The sequence below is a fragment of the Silurus aristotelis genome (assembly GCF_946808225.1).
Source record: "Silurus aristotelis genome assembly, chromosome: 18".
NCBI lineage: Eukaryota > Metazoa > Chordata > Actinopteri > Siluriformes > Siluridae > Silurus > Silurus aristotelis.
This window is the reverse complement of record NC_139591.1, coordinates 14445346-14470807: the sequence shown is the minus strand read 5'-3', so window position 1 is coordinate 14470807 and position 25462 is coordinate 14445346. Positions and strand designations below refer to the sequence as shown.

Sequence of the window (25462 nt, the reverse complement as noted above, 5' to 3'; positions counted from 1 at the left end):
TATCACACTAACATTTGATGATCATCATGATCATCATCAATAATGTTAACTGATCACAGCAAAGTTATCTGATACCAATAACTTTAATTCATTGTAGTCAGGTTAGATAATCACAGTAACATTTGCTGATCTCGATGTTAACTGAACACACTGATGTAAGCTGACCTTATTAATGTAAAATGTCACATGTATTGTCACAAGCCCAATGTGAGCTGCTGTTTTAGTGTATGATTTCTAAGCACTGACTGAGGAGACGCAACAGAGGTAAGATGGACCAGCACAGGCAGAAGTGTACGAAAGAGAAAGAGGGATAACTATAAATCAGAGTCCGAATTGCTTAACAGAGATACGGTGTACTACATATTCAGCATTGTGCTCTGTTAAATATGATCTCGAAGCAGAGAGCGTTCCTGCTGACACGGACCATGACTAAATCGCGCACCCTCTTAGCGCCTCTGGTGAGCTGACGCGCGTACACGCCGAAACTGCATCGCCCTCTGCTCGGAGGCGTGGCCTAAGAGGTACATGCCCCACGCACGCGCTTCGGTTATGTCAGTAGCGGCGTGGAGAGAGTCGCGCGCTGCTCATTCCTCTTGTGGAGGAGCGCGTGAGTGCTGCAGAACGCTGGAAAGAAACAGAGCCGTAGAGCGCGCGCGCGAGAGCAGCTCCAGCATGGATTTACCTTTCGTATTTCTCATCAAACTCTTTTTGATTCTCGGCTGTGTCCTGCTGTCCTGCTGCAAAGGTCAGAGTTATTTCCTTCTTTCGCATAAAGTACCGAAGAGATGCACACGCGCGTGCTTTTTCTTCTTCTTTCAAAAACAAATAAATAAAAAGCAAGCAAAACATATAACTTTATTTGAAGAAGGCATCTTTTTTGCACGGATTGGAATAAAGTTGTGCTGCGAGTGAGCAAATTTTGCAACTGATGCATCCTTTTCCAAATCGCTCTCCAGACCATAATAATAATAAAAAAATATATAATAATAATAATAATAATATAAAAATAATAATAATAATTATTATTATTATTATTATTATTACTTTTTTTAAAATAATAATAATAATAGAGCATTACAATAGCTACAGTGTATACTGTAACATGCATGTACTGTAGGCTTTAACGTGCTGTTAGTGATGGTGGTGTTAATTTGCACATATGCACTTGTACAGTAGCAATGTATAGACTGGATTTGCTAATGCATGCTTATTGAAGCTTATGCGTGTTAAAACACCAAGGTCCTCGTTTACACATGTGACAGTAAGAGAGATCCGGTTTAGTTTTAGTCCTGACTGAGGCAAGATGATTGAACAAAGATTGGTGCAATAATATCTCTCTCTCTCTCTCTCTCTCTCTCTCTCTCTCTCTCTCTCTCTCTCTCTCTCTCTATATATATATATATATATATATATATATATATATATATATATATATATATATATATATTCCTTAAAGTCTGTTCCAGGAGCTTGGAAGTAGTTATATATATTTATATATATATATATATATATATATATATATATATATATATATATATATATATATATATATATATATATATAAAATATAATATTTCGACAGTAGGCTTTGTTGTACATGGGCTTTCACTGTGCTTACACACACGTCTCACTGCCCTTGTCATCCACTGTCATGCCTACTGTCATACCTACTCTTTACACCAATACCTATTTTTTATTTCTTGTTTATTTATTTGTTTGTACATTTTTTATCATAGAGACTAGTCAATGGTTCACATGAAGCCAAAACTATGATATTCCTTGTGAGGACTAACCAAAGGTATTAAAACATACTGTATCCCCCAGACACTCATACACACACACACACACACACACACACACACACACACACACACACACACACACACACGTGCTAACACACACATCATTCTTTATTTATTAAGTAATTGCAACTTAGGACCAAGAATATAAAAGTATATGTGTGTGTGTGTAGGTGTATATATATATATATATATATATATATATATATATATATATATATATATATATATATATATATATATATATATATATGTGTGTGTGTGTGTGTGTGTGTTGCATCAGTTACACTGAGTTTCTGTTTTGCGATGCATGAGATTCTGGGGCGTGGCTTCTTGTTGTGGGTGTGGTTGTGATTGTGATTGTGTTCTATTCCAATAAAGCCAGTTGTACTTTATACAAAACCAGCCTTAATATAATAGTTTTTCTTAAATCCGTGTTTGCGTTAAATATGCAAACAAAAGCCTGCACCGTCAAACGTTGGATCTTGATTTAGAATACCAGTGGAATGAACTAGTGTTTGTTATGCCTCCTTCGATCACATGCATTCATTTTAAATTAACTTCTTTAGCTAAAGGCAGCTCATTAGACCAGCGAGCACATATATTTTTTCCTTTTGTTTTTTAAATCGAACATACGGGAGTGTTTATCATTGTGCTAAGCACACACTAATTTTGATTGCATGCTTGTGTGAACTGCAGATTGATGGAAAAAGTTTGCGATGGAAATCTAAAATAGCGAGCCAAATTAAAAAAAAAATCACTTTGTGCCTTTCCATTGAATTTTACAGCTCTGCTTGAATTGAAGTTAAATTCAATTCAATTGAATTGAATTAAAATAAACTATACAACTAATATACGGATTGATGGATACTGGTTCAGAGACAGCACATTCGTAACACGAACACATTGCACATTTATTTCACATCCATTATTAATAAGGCTATTTTTAAATACATTAAATTCAAATCTGTACAGAACAGCAACTTGGTTTAGATTTTATTTCATTTAAAACGTAACAAATTTACAACAAAAGTGTCATGTAGCAAAAACCTGCTCTTATTGCTCTCTACTTCTCCCTAGTGGAGAAACCTTTATTAAAAAAATTCTTTTTATCATTATAATGACTTGTACTCTCAACTGTGGCATTTGGGCTTAAGTGTCTTTCTATGACATGACCTTGCAATGTTTAATATTCAGTCTTCAGTCAATTTTTTTCATCTGGCTGAAATCCAACAGCTAATAATTATCCTTATAAGCACATTCCATAGCGTTTCATTATTTTTCATTTTCAGCTGGTCAATTGGCAGAGCGCCAATATCGAACTATCAGGCTGGTATAAATGACCGATGTATAGTACTTGAAACACATCAATCTGCCATCTACATCAGAGTCGCTGTTTAGAAATACACAATAGGGACTAAAGTATTGGGACATGAGACCTTTTCCAGCCATATGTGGTTCTTCCCCAAACTGTTACTACAAAGTTGTGGGAACATAACCGTATAGGATGTCTTTGGATGCAGTAGAATGAAATTTTCCCTTTACTTGAACTAGGAGACCCAAACGTTTTCCAGCTACCAATTCCCCTGTGCACATAGTGAGCTTCATGAATATATGGTTTACATTGGTCGGAGAGGAAGAGCTTCCATGGCCTGCTATAGAGAGATGACCTCAACCATATTAAACACATTTGGGATGCTTTTTTTTTCCACACTGACTGCACCACTAGCCTCTTCACTCTACATCCAGTACCTGACTTTACAAATGCCCCTGTAGCTGAATGAGCACAAACCTTAACCACACTCCAGAATCAAGTGGAGGTTATTTTAACAGAAAATGAAGGTCTAAATGTAAAATGGGATGCTTAAAAAGCACATAAAAATTAAATTGTCAGGTGTTTACAAATCTTTGTCCATATAGTGTAAAGAAGCGCAACAGATGGTTATGTAAAACAGTACACAGAAATTAAGCTGTGGCTGTTTTTTTCTAGCTGTGATTTTTTTTTTATTGTTGTTTACTAATGGGATCTCAGCTTATACACGGAGTCATTTGAAATCTCAAACAAAGTGAACTGGAGGAACAAAGCTATTGTTTGTACATTATGTAGTGTGTGTGTTCAGGAAAATGGTTTATACACTTATCTTGTGGTAATCCAAACAGATGGCGCTAAACTTTGCAAATCTCCCAAACTCTCTAGACCAGGGGTGCCCAATACGTCGTTCACAATCTACCGGTTGATAGCAAAGGTATTGTGGGTAGATCGCATGACATAAAAAAAAAAATTCTATTTATTTATGCATTCTTATAGTAGGTAGATCATTTTGATGTGGTAATTTAATAAGTAGCTCGCATGTTCAAAAAGTGTGCAACCCTGCTTTAGACTGTTTTATTGGAATCTAGTACAGAGTGACAGATACAGATTTTTAGATTTCTGTTCAGGAAAAATAATTATTATAAATCATAATCATTAAAAAATAAATAAATAAATAAATAAATAAATAAATAAATAAATAAATAAATAAATAAAATTCCCAGCAGAAGTTTGGTGTAAATCTCAAGCGAATTAATTCATTTCTGGGTGCTTAAAAAATACGTCCTGCCCCCTGCTACTTATTCAGTACTTGTACCTTTTTATATCAACATGAAAGTGACCTCTGTGGGCTTGAAGATGGTAGAAGATATTCTTGTGCTTGTGGCCTGTGAGCTTTCCTTCAGTCATGGGGAAGTCAGGTGCAAAATCAAAGGCGTTCTATATTTTAGCTGATTCTCCCGAGTAAAAAGCCAAGCTCATCCTCGCTGATTTTAAAGTGCACTGTTTATGTTTGTTTTTTGTGGTTCCTGCCAGATGACCCACTTTTTTATCACCATATTTATTTTAGTACCTAAACCCAGCCATTAGGGTTAAACAAGCCAGTGCACTCTTAGTGCCGTTTCCAAGCCCGGATAAATTGGGAGGGTTGTGTTAGGAAGGGTATTCGGTATAAAAACCAAATCAGATATGCGGATCACAAACGATCACAATGACCGCCACAGGTACTGACGGGGTACTGTGGAATTTCCGATTCTGGAAGAGAAGGAGAGTGGAAGACGTCTACACAGACAGCAAGAACGAGAAGTGTGGTAAAGTGGAGGTTAGTGTCGGTACTTTACAGTGAGGAAAATAAGTATTTGAATACCCTGCTATTTTGCAAGTTCTCCCACTTAGAAATCATGGAGGGGTCTGAAATTGTCATTGTAGGTGCATGTCCACTGTGAGAGACATAATCTAAAAAAAAAATCCAGAAATTACAATATATGATTTTTAAACTATTTATTTGTATGATACAGCTGCAAATAAGTATTTGAACACCTGTCTATCAGCTAAAATTCTGACCCTCAAAGACCTGTTAGTCTGCCTTTAAAATGTCCACCTCCACTACATTTATTATCCTAAATTAGATGCACCTGTTTGAGGTCGTTCAATCTCCCTCTGACTGGGGCTCCATGCAAGATCTCACCTCGTGGGGTCTCAATGATCCTAAGGAAGGTGAGAAATAAGCCCAGAACTGCACGGGAGGTGCTGGTCAATGACCTGAAAAGAGATGGGACCACCATTTCCAAGGTTACTGTTGGTAATACACCAACACGTCATGGTTTGAAATCATGCATGGCAAGGAAGGTTCCCCTGCTTAAACCAGCACATGACCAGGCATGTCTTAAGTTTGCCAATGACCATTTGGATAATCCAGAGGAGTCATGGGAGAAAGTCATGTGGTCAGATGAGACCAAAATAGAACTTTTGGGTCATAATTCCACTAAACGTGTTTGGAGGAAGAAGAATGATGAGTACCATCCCAAGAACACCATCCCTACTGTGAAGCATGGGGGTGGTAGCATCATGCTTTGATGGTGTTTTTCTGCACATGGGACAGGGCGACTGCACTGTATTAAGAAGAGGATAACCGGGGCCATGTATTGTGAGATTTTGGGGAACAACCTCCTTCCCTCTGTTAGAGCATTGAAGATGGGTCGAGGCTGGGTCTTCCAGCATGACAATGACCCGAAGCACACAGCCAGGATAACCTAGGAGTGGTTTTGTAAAAAGCATATCAAGGTTCTGGTGTGGCCTAGCCAGTCTCCAGACCTAAACCCAATAGAGAATCTTCGGAGGGAGCTCAAACTCCGTGTTTCTCAGCGACAGGCCAGAAACCTGACTGATCTAGAGAAGATCTGTGTGGAGGAGTGGGTCAAAATCCCTCCTGCAGTGTGTGGAAACCTGGTGAAAAACTACAGGAAACGTTTGACCTCTGTAATTGCAAACAAAGGCTACTGTATCAAATATTAACATTGACTTTCTCAGGTGTTCAAATACTTATTTGCAGCTGTATCATACAAATAAATAGTTAAAAAATCATACATTGTGATTTCTGTATTTATTTTTTTAGATTATGTCTCTCACAGTGGATATGCACCTACGATGACAATTTCAGACCCCTCCATGATTTCTAAGTGGGAGAACTTGCAAAATAGCAGGGTGTTCAAATACTTATTTTCCTCACTGTAAATTGGTACTATGACTGGTAAAGAGAAAGTGTTAGCTGATATAATGGAGCGGAAAAAGGTATTAGCACTAATGCTAAGGAGGCACTGTGTGAACTTTATTGGGCTATTAGCGACCTATAGAATGTTCACCTCAATGGACTGTTTATTATTGCTGGAGATTTTAATCATGCAAATCTCAAATCAATACTCCCTAAATTTCATCAGCATGTGGAATTTGCAACGAGAGGGGCGAAAATGCTGGATCTTGTTTACACAAACCCCCTGGCCCACACCTTGGCTACTTAGACCACGTCTCTGTTATGCTAATTCCAGCATACAGATTGCTCGTCAGACGCTCATACCCGGTTCTGAAACAGGTGAAAACCTGGCCAGCAGGGCACTTTGAGGGCACTGACTGGGATGCGTTTAGAGAGTTTATTCCATAAACTTGGAGAAGTACACATCATCAGTGACCAGCTAAAATTTTGAGACTCCACCTTCAGAGCAGGGGACAAGACGGCCCTAAGAACAGCAAGGGCCAAACTGTCCAGAGCCATCAAAAAGGCAAAGTAATCCACATCCACTTCCAGGACAGCGAAGATACCCGGCAGGTATGGCAGAGCATCCAGACAATCATGAACTACAAGACAACTTTCCCTGCTTGTGACTCCGCTTTAAATGCACTAAATGACTTCTGGACTTTCTGACTGGGAAACCTCAGGGAACAGCATCTGAAGCCTCTCAGGGCTGTGTGCTTAGCCAATTGCTGTTCACATTTTGCTGATTCTCGACTGTGTAGCAATGCACAGCTCGAACCACATCACAGCAAGAACGACGAGTCAGCATACAGAGAGGAAGTGCAACAGCTTAAAGACTGGTGTAGAGCATACAAATTGTCGCTGAATGTTGACAAAACCAAATAAATGGTTGTTGACTTTAGGAAACCATAGATAGGGAATTCCTAACTAAACACTGATGGATCCTTTGTGGACATCGTCGAGAACACCAAATTTCTTGTTCCTTCCACATCTGACTGAGAACTTCACCTGGTCACTTAACACCAGCTCTATCTTCCTGAGAAGACAGAGCCCCCATCCTGACCACATTCTACAGAGGCACCATTAAGAGCATCCTAAGCAGCTGCCTAACTGCCTGCGTTGGGAAATGCACCATTTTGGATCACAAGACCCTACAGAGGATTGTGAGGACAGCCAAAAAGATAATTGGAGTCTCTCTCTCCTCTATCAGGAACATTTACACCACACGCTGCATCCACAAAGCTAAGAGCATTTTAACTGTGCAAAAGTCAGTCACATCCAGACTGTGCAACAGTTTTTTCCGTCAAGCCATCAGGCTCCTCAACACATCCCGCCGGTGATGTCGCGCCATTCGGTTGGACAGATTACACACGTGATTCAGAGTGTGTTCACGCGAAAGCGTTCATAAACCGTTGTTGAAGCAGCGTCTTGTTCCGTCAGGGAACCAGAATTACATACATAACCTAGAGACGTTTTTAACTAGATTGCTTAACAGGATTCTAGAAGGTGAGAGGATGCCTGTGAAATAGCAAAGGATTGTGCTGGTAGCAATTTTCAAGAATAAGGGAGACGTGCAGACCTGCAGTGACTACAGGGAAATAAAGTTAATGAGTCACACAATAAAGTTATGGGAAAGTGTAGTGGACGCCAGGTTGAGAGGAGAGGTGACCATCTGTAAGCAACAGTATGGTTTCATGCCGAGAAGAGCACTACACATGCAATATTTGCATTGAGAATGTTAATGGAGAAGTATAGAGAAGGTCAGAAGAAGTTGCATTGTGTTTTTGTTGATCTGGAGAAAGCGTATGACAGGGTCCCAAGAGAGGTGTTGTGGTATTGTATAAGGAAGTCAAGTATGGCAGAGAAGTATGAGAGGGTTGTGCAGGACATGTATGAGGACAGTGTGACAGCAGTGAAGTGTGCAGTAGAAATGACAGACTGGTTCAGGTTGGAGGTGGGACTGCATCAAGGCTGTGAGCCCTTTCCAGTTTGCAGTGGTGATGGACAGGTTGATGGACGAGGTCAGACAGGAGACTCCATGATATTTGCGGATAATATTGTGGTTTATTTATTTATTTTATTTTATTTACACCATATTGTGGTTTGTGGCAAGGGTAGAGAGCAGGTTGAGAAGATCCTGGAGAGGTCCTGGAGAGAAGGGGAATAAAAGTCATTAGGAGTAATACAGAGTACATGTGTGTGAATCAGAGGGAGGGCAGTGGAGTGGTGCGGTTGCAGAGAGAAGACATGGTGGATGAGTTTAAGTAACTGGGTTAAAATGTACAGAGTAATAGAGAGTGTGTTACAGAAGTGAGAAAAGATTGCAGGCAGGGTGGAGTGGGTGGAGAAGAGTGGTAGGAGTGATTTGTGATAGAAGGATATCTGCAAGAGTGAAAGAGAAAGTTTATAGATCTGTGGTAAGACCTGCTATGTTGTATGGTTTAGAGACAGTGGCACTGACTAAAAGACAGAAGGAGAAAAGGTTCAGTTGCTAGTTTTTTTAGAGAATGATTCATTCATTTTGTGGTTATTCGTGTGTAACATGAACAACACACAGGATATGTACGGTGAGGAGAAATGAGTCATTTACCTTTTGAGTTTGTTGGTCTGAGTCTTTTGTTCATTTGTCAACTGCAGAGGTTCTGTACAGGAAATGGAAATGAACAACTCTGACCAGAAGACTCTACAGGTGAATGTATAATTTCTGTTTCCTGTAGAGAGCTATTGTGGATTGCACATTACAAAAGAAGAATGGTTTTCTGCTTGGCCAGGAGAAAAAGAATCGCTCAGTTGAGTGGTGAAAAAATTATTTATTTCTTTCATAATTTGTCCCTGGCTACCGTTTATTGTTTTTTCCTTTTTTAGAAATACGATCAAAGCTTTGCATTAAAATGGATCTATTTGGGGCAAATTTGGCTATTTAATATGGAACATTTTAATTTGTTTCTGTTCAAATGAAAGAATTAACTTGAATAAAGTTTTATAAATGTTGCTGAACAAGATTCGAAGATCTGTCAGTGAAGTGATTTGATCTTCCTATCACTAGGCTGACTTATTTCGAATATTCCTAATAAAGATCAGCTGTGTGTTTCGATAACTGTGCAACATGTGCTTGTGCCAGAAAGTTAATACTCAACATTTAAAAGGTGCTGCAAATAGTTATAATAGCAGGTAACAGATAATAGATAAGAACTGCACTGACATTCTCAAGTATCTGTTAGATTTTATCATGCGATCTACTATGCCCGTGGTGTCTTTTCTGATCAGGGAAGAAACACACAGCACACAGAATTGCAAATATGTTGTTCTTGAGTTTAATGCAGATAACAGACAAGTGTGTATATATATATATATATATATATATATATATATATATATATATATATATATATATATATATATATATATATATATATATATATATATATATATATACAGTGGGTATGGAAAGTATTCAGCCCCCCTTAAATTTTTCACTCTTTGTTATATTGCAGCCATTTGCTAAAATCATTTAAGTTCATTCTTCTTCCTCATGAATGTAAACACAGCTCCCCATACTGACAGAAAAACACAGAATTGTTGACATTGTTGCAGATTTATTAAAAAAGAAAAACTGAAATATCACATGGTCCTAAGTATTCAGACTCTTTGCTGTGACACTCATATATTTAACTCAGGTGCTTTCCATTTCTTCTGATCATCCTTGAGATGGTTCTACACCTTCATTTGAGTCCAGCTGTGTTTGATTATACTGATTGGACTTGATTAGGAAAGCCACACATCTGTCTATATAAGACCTTCCAGATCACAATGCATGTCAGAGCAAATGAGAATCATGAGGTCAAAGGAACTGCCTGAAGAGCTCAGAGACAGAATTGTGGCAAGGCACAGATCTGGCCAAGGTTACAAAAAGATTTCTGCTGCACTTAATGTTCCTAAGAGCACAGTGGCCTCCATAATCCTCAAATGGAAGACGTTTGGGACGACCAGAACCCTTCCTAGAGCTGGCCGTCCGGCCAAACTGAGCTATCGGGGGAGAAGAGCCTTGGTGAGAGAGATAAAGAAGAACCCAAAGATCGCTGTGGCTGAGTTTCAGAGATGCAGTCAGGAGATGGGAGAAAGTTGTAGAAAGTCAACCATCACTGCAGCCCTCCACCAGTCGGGGCTTTATGGCAGAGTGGCCCGACGGAAGCCTCTCCTCAGTGTAAGACACATGAAAGCCCGCATGGAGTTTGCTAAAAAACACCTGAAGGACTCCAAGATGGTGAGAAATAAGATTCTCTGGTCTGATGAGACCAAAATAGAACTTTTTGGCCTAAATTCTAAGCGGTATGTGTGGAGAAAACCAGGCACTGCTCATCACCTGTCCAATACAGTCCCAACAGTAAAGCATGGTGGTGGCAGCATCATGCTGTGGGGGTGTTTTTCAGCTGCAGGGACAGGACGACTGGTTGCAATCGAGGGAAAGATGAATGCGGCCATGTACAGGGATATCCTGGACAAAAACCTTCTCCAGAGTGCTCTGGACCTCAGACTGGGCCGAAGGTTTACCTTCCAACAAGACAATGACCCTAAGCACACAGCTAAAATAACGAAGGAGTGGCTTCACAACAACTCCGTGACTGTTCTTGAATGGCCCAGCCAGAGCCCTGAATTTAAACCCAATTGAGCATCAAGATCAAAAGGGGGCTTCTACTAAATACTGAGCAAAGGGTCTGAATACTTGGGATCATGTGATATTTCAGTTTTTCTTTTTTAATAAATCAGCAACAATGTCAACAATTCTGTGTTTTTCGGTCAGTATGGGGTGCTATGTGTACATTCATGAGGAAGAAGAATGAACCTAAATGATTTTAGCAAATGGCTGCAATATAACAAAGAGTGAAAAATTTAAGGGGGTCTGAATACTTTCCGTACCCACTGTATATACACACACAGTGGAAAAGACCTGAGCTGAAACCTTTCCTGATTGGGTAAGAAGACATAGTATCCAGAGATGTGTGAGCCCAGACAAAGACATTACATGTACCTTACATACTCATATCATAAAGATCCTATAGACACTGAACAGACAACATACTGTAGGAATGTGTGTTCAGAGAACTAGTGTGAGGCCCATCTTAATACTAACAGTACCCTTGTCCAATTTTTCCAACAATCCAAAATAAAAAGGGCATCTTTTTCAAAGCCTCTGTCTTTACCAAGGCCTATTACAAGGCAGCATGCGTACAGTATAATACTCGCAGGAGAGCCGATCGACCATTTAGCATTCCTAATGCCAAAGCAATTTTTCATGTTTGCCTAATAGGTGTGACAAATACTAAAAAAGCCTAAGTTATGCAGAACAAGCATTTCTTTCCAAAAAGCCCATAATGCAAATGCCATATTAAATGTATGATATTTAATCTTCAGTCTTTTATCCTCAGTGGTTTTAATTCTTCATTCTTTTATTTAAAAAAAGTCCTAGAGGGCTGCAGCACTGCAGAATTTTGCATTCTGTCTCATTTAACACACTTGATTCACCTTAACAGTTAATTAAATCCTCTGCTATATGGTGGTTTAGATGATGAAGTAGAAGTCTCTGAGGAGATGTGGCCTTCCAGGACTAGGTTTGACTTTTGTTCTGTAGCCTTAATACAGTTTAGTTATCTAAAGGAAAGCCTATTTGTTATAAGTTGCTGTTTGTTGGATGCATTTGTGCAAACGTGTCTTTCTTGCAAAATAGCAGTCACATTAAAATTCTAGTATTGTTATGTTGACTATTCAAGTCACAGTGGTTTCATATAATTTGATTACTTCAAGACGCAACAAAATACGACCAAATCCAAAAGTTACTTTTAGTTTATATATATATATATATATATATATATATATATATATATATATATATATATATATATATATATATATAAATATATATATATATATATATATATATATATATATATATATATATATATATATATATATATATATATTCATTTCATTTTCATTTCATCTTCTCCCGCTCATCCGTAATTCGGGTCGCGGGGGCAGCAGTTTTCTGTGTCCAGGGATCGGGCTGAATCCTCTCAGCACCGGTCCCTTACGGTCCCTCCTGCAGGTGGTGAGCCCACGGGAAGAGATATATACAGTGGGTACGGAAAGTATTTAGACCCCCTTAAATGTTTCACTCTTTGTTATATTGCAGCCATTTGCTAAAATCATTTAGGTTCATTCTTCTTCCTCATGAATGTACACATAGCACCCCATACTGACAGAAAAACACAGAATTGTTGACATTGTTGCAGATTTATTAAAAAAGAAAAACTGAAATATCACATGATCCTAAGTATTCAGACCCTTTGCTTAGTATTTAGTAGAAGCCCCCTTTTGATCTAATACAGCCAGGAGTCTTTTTGGGAAAGATGCAACAAGTCTTTCACACCTGGATTTGGGGATCCTCTGCCATTCCACCTTGCAGGTCCTCTCCAGTTCTGTCAGGTTGGATGGTAAACGTTGGTGGACAGCCATTTTTAGGTCTCTTTAGAGATGCTTAATTGTGTTTAGGTCAGGGCTCTGGCTGGGCCATTCAAGAACAGTCACGGAGTTGTTGTGAAGCCACTCCTTCGTTATTTTAGCTGTGTGCTTAGGGTCACTGTCTTGTTGGAAGGTAAACCTTCGGCCCAGTCTGAGGTCCAGAGCACTCTGGAGAAGGTTTTTGTCCAGGATATCCCTGTACTTGGCCGCATTCATTCTTGGCCGCTTTCCCTTGATTGCAACCAGTCGTCCTGTCCCTGCAGCTGAAAAACACCCCCACAGCATGATGCTGCCACCACCATGCTTCACTGTTGGGACTGTATTGGACAGGTGATGAGCAGTGCCTGGTTTTCTCCACACATACCGCTTAGAATTAAGGCCAAAAAGTTCTATTTTGGTCTCATCAGACCAGAGAATCTTATTTCTCACCATCTTGGAGTCCTTCAGATGTTTTTTAGCAAACTCCATGCAGGCTTTCATGTGTCTTACACTGAGGAGAGGCTTCCGTCGGGCCACTCTGCCATAAAGCCCCGACTGGTGGAGGGCTGCAGTAATGGTTGACTTTCTACAACTTTCTCCCATCTCCTGACTGCATCTCTGGAGCTCAGCCACAGTGATCTTTGGGTTTTTCTTTATCTCTCTCACCAAGGCTCTTCTCCCCCGATAGCTCATTTTGGCCGGTCGGCCAGCTCTAGGAAGGGTTCTGGTCGTCCCAAACGTCTTCCATTTGAGGATTATGGAGGCCACTGTGCTCTTAGGAACCTTAAGTGCAGCAGAAATCTTTATATAACCTTGGCCAGATCTGTGCCTTGCCACAATTCTGTCTCTGAGCTCTTCAGGCAGTTCCTGTGACCTCATGATTCTCATTTGCTCTGACATGCATTGTAATCTGGAAGGTCTTATATAGACAGGTGTGTGGCTTTCCTAATCAAGTCCAATCAGTATAATCAAACGGAGCTGGACTCAAATGAAGGTGTAGAACCATCTCAAGGATGATCGGAAGAAATGGAAAGCACCTGAGTTAAATATATGAGTGTCACAGCAAAGGGTCTGAATACTTAGGACCATGTAATATTTCAGTTTTTCTTTTTTATTAAATCTGCAACAATGTCAACAATTCTGTGTTTTTCTGTTAATATGGGGAGCTGTGTGTACATTCATGAGGAAGAAGAATGAACTTAAATGATTTTAGCAAATGGCTGCAATATAACAAAGAGTGAAAAATTTAAGGGGGTCTGAATACTTTCCATACCCACTGTATATATATATTTATATATATTTCTTCTTCTTCTTTCGGCTGCTCCCATTAGGGGTCGCCACAGCGGATCATCCGTCTCCATACCATCCTGTCCTCTACATCTTCCTCTTTCACACCAACTACCTGCATGTCTTTCCTAACCACATCCATAAACCTCCATCTTGGCCTTCCTCTTTTCCTCCTTCCTGGTGGCTCCATCCTCAGCATTCTTCTACCAATATAACTCATGTCTCTTTTCTGCACATGTCCAAACCATCTCAATCTCACCTACCTCACCTTGTCACCAAAACATCCTAAATGGGCTGTCCCTCTAATAAACTAATTTCTAATCTTGTCCATTATTCTCACTCCCAACGAAAATCTTAACATCTTCAGCTCTGCTACCTCCAGCTCCGCCTCCTGTCTTTTACTTAATGCCACTGTCTCTAATACACACAACATCGCAGGTCTGACCACAGTCCTATAAACTTTCCCTTTTATTCTTGCAGATACTCTTCTATCACAAATCAGTCCTGTCACTCTTCTCCACCCACTCCACCCTGCCTGCACTCTTTTCTTTACTTCCTTAACACACTCTATTACTTTGCACTGTTCACCCCAGGTACCTGAACTCCTCCACCTTCTCCACCTCTTCTCCCTGTAACCGCACCACTCCACTGCCTCCCTCTCATTTATGCACATGTACTCTCTTACTCCTACTGACTTTTATTTCCCCTCTCTCCAGTGCGTTCCTCCACTTCTCCAGGCTCTTCTCAACCTGCTCACTACTCTCACCACAAATCACAATATTATCCGCAAACATCACAGTCCAGGGAGACTCTTGTCTGACCTCGTCCGTCAACCTTTTCATCACCACTGCAAACAGGAAAGGGCTCAGGGCCGATCCTTGATGCAGTCCAACCTTCACCCTGAACCAGTCTGTCGTTACTACTGCACACTTCACTGCTGTCACACTGTCCTCATACATGTCCTGCACCACCCTCACATACTTCTCTGACACACCTGACGTCCTCATACAATACCACAACTCCTGCACTCTGTCGTATGCTTTATCTAAATCCACAAATACACAATGCAATTCCTTCTGTCCTTCTCTATACTTCTCCATCAACATTCTCAAAGCAAATAATGCAACCGGAGTGAAACCATACTGTTGCTCATAGATGTTCACCTCTTCTCTTAGCCTGGCGTCCACTACTCTTTCCCATAACTTCATGGTGTGACTGATCAACTTAATTCCCCTGTAGTTACTGCAGGCCTGCCCATCTCCCTTATGCTTAAAGATCAGTACCAGCACACTCCTTCTCCATTCCTCAGGCATCTTCTCACCTTCCAGAATCTTGTTAAAGAATCTGGTTAAAAACTCCACTTCCATCTCTCCCAAACATCTCCACGCTTCTACAGGTGTCATCTGGTCCAACCGACTTTCCACTCTTCATCCTTTTATTCGCTGCCCTCACTTCCTCCTTACCAATCCTATCCACTTCCTGCTTCATCCAACCTTCTCTCTCTCTGATTTTCCACATTCATCAGCTGCTCAAATACTCCCTCCACCTTCTTAACACACTCTCCTCCCTCTCTCTCTCTCTCTCTCTCTCTCTCTCTCTCTCTTTCTCTCTCTCTCTCTCTCTCTCTCTCTCTCTCTCTCTCTCTCTCTATATATATATATATATATATATATATATATATATATATATATATATATATATATATATATATATATATATAATTATTTTTTTTATATTTATAAACTTTTTTATATTTATATTATATTTATTTTTATATTTATAAAGTGAGATTAGTAGAAACAATATAATAGATCAAGGGTGTCCAATCTTTTCCACACCAAATTCACATGTTTAAATCTAATGATTTTTATTTTCAATCACTATCAGGTGTTGCCCTTGATTGGTTGGAATGAAAACCTGCACCCACATTGTCCCTTTGTGGATTGGAGACAGATTGCACAGTCCTGCAATAGATATACAAGACATAGAATATACACAAAGGTCAACATCATTTGAACATGACACAATGTAATAAATTGGCTATCATCACGGCAGCTGATTAAAAAATAAAATAAAACCTATACAGGACAGAAGTTTGGGTAGACCACATTGTGAAATGTGGTGGTACGTAGCACAGATGCTCTGGTACCTTCTACCAGGTGGTGACTAATAATAGACATACTGTAATACTAAGGGTAGAAGCTATTATGCTTGTAGAAGCTATACATTTTCTGTTGGTAGCACAGATGCTCCAAAACCTTCTACCAGTGGTAACTGATAGAAGAGTGGTGAAATCTGGTACCTTTTACCAGACAGCAAGGTGGTGAGTAGTTCACAAGAATGGAGGGAGGTGTCGACCACAACCTCGGTGGCTTTGCAGAGGCAGTGCTTGTTGAAGGCAAGTAATTTGTGTATATTTATTATGAGTATTTAACTTTCATTAATGCTCTGCAGTTAAAAGTCAACATGATATAATAAAGCTGTGTTTGAATGGATGCAAATTGATGCAAAAAAAACAGGCCATTTGTTAATTTAAACAACTCATAGTTTTTATCTAGACATCGAATTATACTCCAATTACCAATCTTAAATTCATCTGGAAATGAAAACGGTCTGTTTACATCAAGGCCACCGGTATTCCATTAGATAAACACACAAACAGCAGTGTGACAATTTCAAGGCCCTCCTTTCAAGGCTGCTGCTGTGCAAAAAACTTGACTAACCTGACTGTCCATTTTTAACTGTGCAGAGGAATGGACGTCTACTTAAAGCAGGCTATCTGATCTAGAGTGAAATTTCTTGTTATCGCGACTTTCAGGCCGTTAATCTGTGCCGGGAGCCGGTCTAGAGGCAGCCAAGCAGTCCATTTAATCACACCTGCATGGCAGCTTATGGCTAGACTATGTATCTTCAATGGCCATGTTTTATGATAAAAGTTAGTCGCTGGGTGAGAGAGCGCTGGAGGGCAACGCTAGTAATTGTGAAGTATGTTGCCGTGTCCTGCTAAAAGCAAGCAGGCAAATCCATTACATCGCTAAAGGGAGGGTAGGATTAAAACATTGTATGGGGTCTCAGCTTTGGCTGAAACCCAGAAGAATTACCTTCACCTCTAAATTAGTTTAGGCTTTGCGACTTGTCAGTAGATAATGTTCCTACAGTCCTGGCCTACCTGATGGAGCTTACACAACTAAATCGCATTGATTTGTCGTGAAGTCTCTGTGTTTCTCCACTGGCCATTATGATTCATGACAGTGATGCATTTAAACGAGCTTGGATAAAGAAACAGAGAGAGGAAGCTGAGTATAAATTAGATTCGTAAATCTTCTTTAATGTCGTTTATGACAATACGTGTTGATGGAAAATTCAAATCCTGAGAATGGAAGTGTAATGGAGTCAAGGATACACTACACTATCGGTTGGAAACTCTTCCACCACCACCCCCACTTGCCAACAGTGAACTTGGAACATGACTTGACAGTCATGAATCTACATTTATTAATACATTTTAAAGTATTCAAGCTGGAAAAATAATTTTAAAATTACGTAGAATCTGTCAGTGACTTGCGTCTTGGCTCCCAAGGCCAGATTTTTCAAAAGACGCTTGCACCTAAAGTCGGACACATTCATCTAGCGTGCCTGTCACCCCCTGATAGGTGATAGTGGGAAACAAATTCATCATCCTGACCAAGTTCTGCCTCACAGTGTATACTGAAGTTGGAAAAATATATTTTTACTTAGCAGTCGATGCACAGTGAGCCTGTGGGCTGTGTTTACTGTCTAAATGTTGTGTTGGAATGCGGCCGGAGTTTCAACAAGGCCAGATACAAGCAAGTAAATGCAGGGTGTGGGGGTTCAATAGTCTTAGTCCATAGTGGAGGTCAGAGCACAAGCAGGTGCTATTAAACATGGATAATCCTCATACATAAGAGTGAGAAAACAGCCGAGGGTCAAAAAGGCCAAGCTAATTTACAACAGTTGACACTGGTTAAGCAAAGAATGATACTCACAATGTAGTTGGAAACTATTACAAAATGTTTGGTCACAATCAGGTAATAAGCAAATGATGTAACAGAAGGTGGAGATTAGAGTGGGGTTATACTGTATTTGCAATTGTATTGCAAAATAAAAGGTGGGATTAAAAAACTAAGAAACTTAAATGTCCATTTCTAGGAACTGAAATTGACATGTTTTCTTGAAGAGCGGAACAAGTTCAATGTTTATGTACAGTATTTGCCTCTAAGGTCAAATGTTGAACTTCAAGAAATATGAAACATGGAGCACAGCATTGTCATCAAATTAGGGGAGGAGTGGTGGCCCCAGCGGTTAAGGCGCTGGGTTGCCGATCGGAAGGTCTGGGGTTCAAGCCCCGGTATCGCCAGGCTGCCACTCTTGGGCCCTTAAGCAAGGCCCTTAACCCTCTATGCTCCGGGGGTCCCTTAAGAGGGAAATATCAAGGTCCGTGACATCGGAGTGACGTGGGGCCGCCTTCCTGTGGGCTCACCACCTGCAGGAGGGACCGTAAGGGACGGTGCTGTGAGGATTGGGCAGCAGTCGAAGGCGGGGGACTGCTGCCCCCGCGACCCGGATTACGGATAAGCGGGAGAAAATTAATAAATGGAATGCAAATCCATTTAAAACCAGCAATACATTTTTAATGAATGAAATTGAGATAGATTGAAGTGCAGAATAGTCCTGATGGCTAACTATTTTAACTAAAGACATTACATTGTGCCATGGTGCCTTAAAATGGGTACCATTGCAGGCTCACATCCCTCAGAAATCCCAGTTCGATCCTAAGTTTGGCATATTGTCTATTGGGTTGCTTCCATGCTCTCCAGGTTTTTCTTAAGACATTCCCCAAAACATTAATGATTAGTGAATTGGTTCATGGTGCAGCACATTTGTGAATGTGTGTACGGTTGCCTGTGATGGACCTCCATTGCACCTGTGATGTCTTTGAATTTGGAAAAGACTTTCAATGTAATTTAGAGTTGTGTATATATATATATATATATATATATATATATATATATATATATATATATATACAGTGAGGAAAATAAGTATTTGAACACCCTGCTATTTTGCCAAGTTCTCCCACTTAGAAATCATGGAGGGGTCTGAAATTGTCATCGTAGGTGCATGTCCACTGTGAGAGACATAATCTAAAAAAAAAAATCCAGAAATCACAATGTATGATTTTTTTACTATTTATTTGTATGATACAGCTGCAAATAAGTATTTGAACACCTGAGAAAGTCAATGTTAATATTTGGTACAGTAGCCTTTGTTTGCAATTACAGAGGTCAAACGTTTCCTGTAGTTTTTTCACCAGGTTTGCACACACTGCAGGAGGGATTTTGGCCCACTCCTCCACACAGATCTTCTCTAGATCAGTCAGGTTTCTGGCCTGTCACTGAGAAACACGGAGTTTAAGCTCCCTCCAAAGATTCTTTATTGGGTTTAGGTCTGGAGACTGGCTAGGCCACGCCAGAACCTTGATATGCTTCTTACAGAGCCACTCCTTGGTTATCCTGGCTGTGTGCTTCGGGTCATTGTCATGTTGGAAGACCCAGCCTCGACCCATCTTCAATGCTCTAACTGAGGGAAGGAGGTTGTTCCCCAAAATCTTGCAATACATGTCCCCGGTCATCCTCTCCTTAATACAGTGCAGTCGCCCTGTCCCATGTGCAGAAAAACACCCCCAAAGCATGATGCCACCACCCCCATGCTTCACAGTATGGATGGTGTTCTTGGGATGGTACTCATCATTCTTCTTCCTCCAAACACGTTTAGTGGAATTATGACCCAAAAGTTCTATTTTGGTCTCATCTGTCCACATGGCTTTCTCCCATGACTCCTCTGGATCATCCAAATGGTCATTGGCAAACTTAAGTCGTGCCTGGGCATGTGCTGGTTTAAGCAGGGGAACCTTCCGTGCCATGCATGATTTCAAACCATGACTGTCTTAGTGTATTACCAACAGTAACCTTGGAAACGGTGGTCCCAGCTCTTTTCAGGTCATTGACCAGCTCCTCCCGTGTAGTTCTGGGCTGATTTCTCACCTTCCCTAGGATCATTGAGACCCCACGAGGTGAGATCTTGCATGGAGCCCCAGTCCGAGGGAGATTGACAGTCATGTTTAGCTTCTTCCATTTTCTAATGATTGCTCCAACAGTGGACCTTTTTTTCACCCAGCTGCTTGGCAATTTCCCCGTAGCCCTTTCCAGCCTTGTGGAGGTGTACAATTTTGTCTCTAGTGTCTTTGGACAGCTCTTTGGTCTTGGCCATGTTAGTAGTTGGATTCTTACTGATTGTATGGGGTGGACAGGTGTCTTTATGCAGCTAACAACCTCAAACAGGTGCATCTAATTTAGGATAATAAATGTAGTGGAGGTGGACATTTTAAAGGCAGACTAACAGGTCTTTGAGGGTCAGAATTCTAGCTGATAGACAGGTGTTCAAATACTTATTTGCAGCTGTATCATACAAATAAATAGTTTAAAAATCATATATTGTGATTTCTGGATTTTTTTTTTTAGATTATGTCTTTTACAGTGGACATGCACCTACGATGACAATTTCAGACCCCTCCATGATTTCTAAGTGGGAGAACTTGCAAAATAGCAGGGTGTTCGAATACTTATTTTCCTCACTGTATATATATATATATATATATATATATATATATATATATATATACACACACACACACACGTGTGTGTGTGTGTATGTATGTATGTATGTATATAAATATATTATATATATATTTACAACTCCAAATTAGTGGCGACACACCACCGCATCGGGCTGAACACAGACACGGGAAAGTTAAAATGGGATTAAAGTGTCTTTATTGGGGACCAGAAGTGAGCGGAAGGGGAATAGTGTTCTGGTGCCCGGAAAAGGCGGTGAGGTGTGGCTGGAGCGGGAGAAGGAGCGGAGCGTTCTCGCCTCAGGTCCTGTCGGGGGGCTGATTCTGCCGCCATCACCATCAGCTTGTAGTGGTCAGGGTCTTCCTGCCGCGTGGCCGAGGAGTCATCCTCCACTAACGAGGCATTGCGCGGGTCTGGCAGAAATTCCTCTTCAGCATCTCCTGTCTGCAGCCTGTAGTGATAGAAAGAGGGGGTGAGAGGGGGTGAGATCAATATTGATATATTGATATATTAGTTCTTTTCTCAGATGTCATCATTAATAATTCATCATTAGGATGCCTTATGCACATCAAGAATACTTTATGTAGGTCCTGTCTTTTAAAAGATTAATTCGTTAAAAATACATACCGTAATTTCCGGACTATAAAGCGCCCACTGAATTTTACAAAGATTTTTATTTTAAACATAATTAAGCCGCACCTGTCTACACTGAAACTAATTAACTTTACACAGGCTTTAACGAAAGACAGTGTCTGTTACACGGTGTAACGGGTAAAATATGTTGTGGCTCCTTTAAGAGCAGAGCGGTGTTTTGGGAATAGCCTCCGCCACATTTTCCGGTATTACTGCATGTGTGCAAGACCGAGGAATATATCCTTATTATTTTCTGATGCTCATTTCTAAGTTTCTTTGACTAACCCTTTAATGCTGTTGCCAAGAAAAATAAAAAAGCACGAGTTTTGGAAACCTGTCTGTGCTTATATGATTTCTGTTGCAACTGGAGTTAGTGAGCTATCCCATGACCCAGACTCAACGCGTTACAACGGCTTGTATCTAAACAGTAGCCTACCAAGAAAGTAATTGTTCACTGTCTTCCTCCTTCCTTTCACAACTATTTCTCTTTCGAGAGTTTATCTTTTGGCATCGTTGTGCGTTTAAAAAAAAATTTTTTTTTTCTCCCGATGCCGTGCAGCTCAGAACACAGGTGAGGTGCCTTTTTTTCGTTTCCGTTTGGAAATTTAATTGGTCTAATGTTATGGGGTTCAGTTTTTTGTCTTGAAGTTTGTGAAACCGGGAAAAACCTAGTAAAAACTCATAAATAAGCCGCTTCGTTGTTTAAGCCGCGGGGTTCAAAACGTTGGAAAAAAGTAGCGGCTTATAGTCCAAAAAATACAGTAAGTGCATTTTAGAATACAAAATGATACCTCCCTACTAAAGAATGCGAGTAAGTCAATCATTTTCATTCACACTTTTCTATTCTTTGCACCTTACCTAACAGCTACTGTACAGCAACAGTATTCTAGCATCTTAATCAAGCCTAAGTAGCATAAACGAAATACAATTACCCTTCTTTGCTAATGCTTCAAATCTATAAACATTGCATAAGAGTCTCTTCTTTCCAGCCAGGCTTCTCTCAGGCTCCCCAGGGCCCCACTAGTCAAATCATTATGCTACTGAATATCCTACAACCTCTTCACTGGCTGAAGGGTTGGCACTTTTTTCTTGGCAGCGTCTGCCTGTTGTGGGCAAATTATGAATCCGAACTGACTAGCGAGTACACACTGCCAGTCAAATTATGGTACTGAGTGTATTAGTGTTCTAACCCAGAGGGCATACATACATACATAGCACTCTGTGAAAACATCTGCAATTTGTCTGGAAGGGCTTGTTTGTCCGAAAGTGATATTTATGCAGGTTTTTTAATGTAATCTTCAACCAAGAAATAGTTTGCTTTTTTAACTTACAAGTAACAAAGTCAGAAATGTAGCCGCACACTTAGTTTGAATTGACTACATTTATTTTAATCCTGGTCATGGTTCAGGCAACTCTGGAGTCTATTCTCTAGAGTGCTAGGTCTGAGATAGGAAAACAGCCAGGGATTGGACACTAGTCCATTCACACCCTCTTTTACACCTAGGGGACTGTTCCATCAAGTACTGTATGCTAAAGGTTTTTAAACCACATAAGCATGCCTTATAAGCTAAAGTGGTTGTCATAATTGTTCACAGCATTAACCTCATAGACCTATAAGGAAAAATTAAATAAGCAAACCACAAACATGATTGGACAAAAAAAACATTCTGATGTTTTTTTGGTGGTTTGTTTATTTTTGTTGTAACAGAAGGCCACTGTTTAGGCAGGGTAATGTTGGATCATGGTGCTTTTTGTGGGAACACAAGGACTTTTTGATTGCAATGTCAATCCATGCTATTCACACATGAGGGACAATTAGAGTCAACAATACAACTACTAGAATGTTTTTGGGAAGTCTAAGAAAGCCAGAGAACTTTATTTGCATATTGCTTTTAACCATAGACATTGTTGCAAAGCAGCTTTACAGAAGTGAATTGATTATAATTATAATTTTTCTTGTCGATATAAGTTTATCCCAAATGAGCAAGCCAGTGCCGACAGTGGCAAGGAAAAAGAGATCTGAGATCCTGAGATGATAAAAGGAAGAACCCTTAGAGCAGGGGTCTCCAATCTTTTCCAGAAAGGGCCAGTGTGGGTGCAGGTTTTCATTCCAACCAATTAATGGTCACACCTGATAGTCATTGAAAATTAAGATCATTAGATTTGAACAGGTAGAATTTGGTGTGGACTTGCTTGGTTGGAATAAAAACCTGCATCCACACTGGCCCTTTCTGAAAAAGATTGGAGACCCCTGCCTTAGAGGAACCAGAATCAAAAAGGAACCATCCTCAATTGATGACACTGAATGTCCATTTATTATATTTCTATGAATGCAAAAAATGTACATTGCAACTGGAGTACTAAGCCATTGTAGCCGAGTGTTTATATTAATTACAGTTCAAATCAACAGGCAACATGGAGACAGGGAGAAAGAGAAAAACTTGCATTATTAGGTATCCTTATTGTTACATAATAGTTAAAAACACTAACACTGTGTAGTATGATCAGAGTATGATTAAGGACTCTGGCAAGACTAGCTAAAAGGTGACACAGACATAAGGGAGCTCTGGGATATAAGTTATACAACTGCCAACAAACTTGAGTGAATGGGTGAGAGTGGTGGGATGACAGCATTCAAGCATCCAAGTGCATTAGAACACTCTATAACCAGGATTCCTCCAGATCCTTTACCTAAAAAAAAGCCTTAAATCTATTCACAAAAGGCTTGACTAAAGAAATATGATTTCAAACTGGACGTAAACACTGAGATTGTATCTGAGTCCCAAACACATATTGAAAAACGTCTATAATTGTAGGTCTTTGTAAGAGAAAGTTCTACCCCCCTGCTGTAGTCTTCACTATTCGATGTGCCAACAAATGGCCTGCACCTTTTCATAATTGACCAAAAGTTCCATCAGGCACTGTGGCATAAGACGATTCAGTGCTTTATATATCAGCAGTAGTATTTTATAATCAATGCAAGATTTTTTTGGGAAACAATGTAAAGTGTATAATGTGTAAAGTGTATAAAACAGGTTTGATGTGGTCATAGTTTCTGGTTAAGGTTAGGACTCTTGCTGTTGTATTCTGGACTAACTGAAACTTATTTATGCAATAAATACAGCCCTAAACAGAGGCCAATAGCAGGTCATTTACCACTTTAACCCACATTGTCTCTGATTTGATGAGGCCTAAATCCTGACTGATAAATTTCATGAATGTTACCTATGTAAGTATGAGCGGTGTTACAAATGTTTCTAGGATCTTGGAGATAAAGGGGAGGTTTGATACTGGTCTATAGTTGGACAGCTGACAGAGGTGAAGGTCAGGTTTTCTAATTAAGGTTTTGATAAATTAATGATTTTAGTTCATGGTAAATGTTAAAGGAAGAATGTGTTAATTTTAGTTCTATTGCTTCTGGAAATATCTGTTTAAAGAAATGTAGGAATAGATATTATTCACAAGTTCATGAATTTGAGGCAGAAATAAGTCAAATTAATTTAAACTTGCTGATCTGATATAATCATGTTGTTATCCACAGGGATAATTTATTCTATATTTATTAGACGGTTTGCTTTAAAATTATTAGCCTGCAAACATTGGCAACATATTATGTTGCTGTTAAGAACTTCAAACGTGTTACATTCATGTTTAGTGTTGTGTGGCATTTTTGTAAATAATAATAAGATATCTAATAATAGTATCTATTGATATAATATTTAAATTTCTATTTTTAGATCAAAGGTGCTGGCTGTGTATTCAGTCTTATCTAATTTACTGTCAATCAAATTACTGAAGTAAACATTCTTCCCTTTGGCTTTTGCTCGGGTAACAGACACAGTCTTAATATGGTGGACCCTAAATTATGACTCAGCTAGCAGATGGTTATTTTATCCTGCTTTTCTGCTCCCTGGCTTTGCCTCTGGATTGTCACGTGTCCTGAAACTTTGAGCTATACTGCAAGAAATGAAGCAGCACCAATTAAATGGCTATCTATTCTTATTTGCCCGTTAGAATTTAATGCACAGCT

The 25462-nt window shown here is 39.7% G+C and overlaps 1 protein-coding gene across 2 annotated transcripts in view; it reads left to right on the top strand.

The window, feature by feature from the left end:
• The first annotated feature begins 543 nt into the window (after nt 1-543).
• cntnap3 (contactin associated protein family member 3) overlaps nt 544-25462 on the top strand; it is a 154657-nt gene continuing 129738 nt past the window's right edge. For both annotated transcript variants that reach the window (XM_083569409.1, XM_083569408.1), the window contains exon 1: nt 544-745. In XM_083569409.1, coding sequence (XP_083425535.1) covers nt 550-745 — 196 coding nt within the window. In that variant the 5' untranslated portion in view covers nt 544-549. The remainder of the gene's footprint in view (nt 746-25462) is intronic.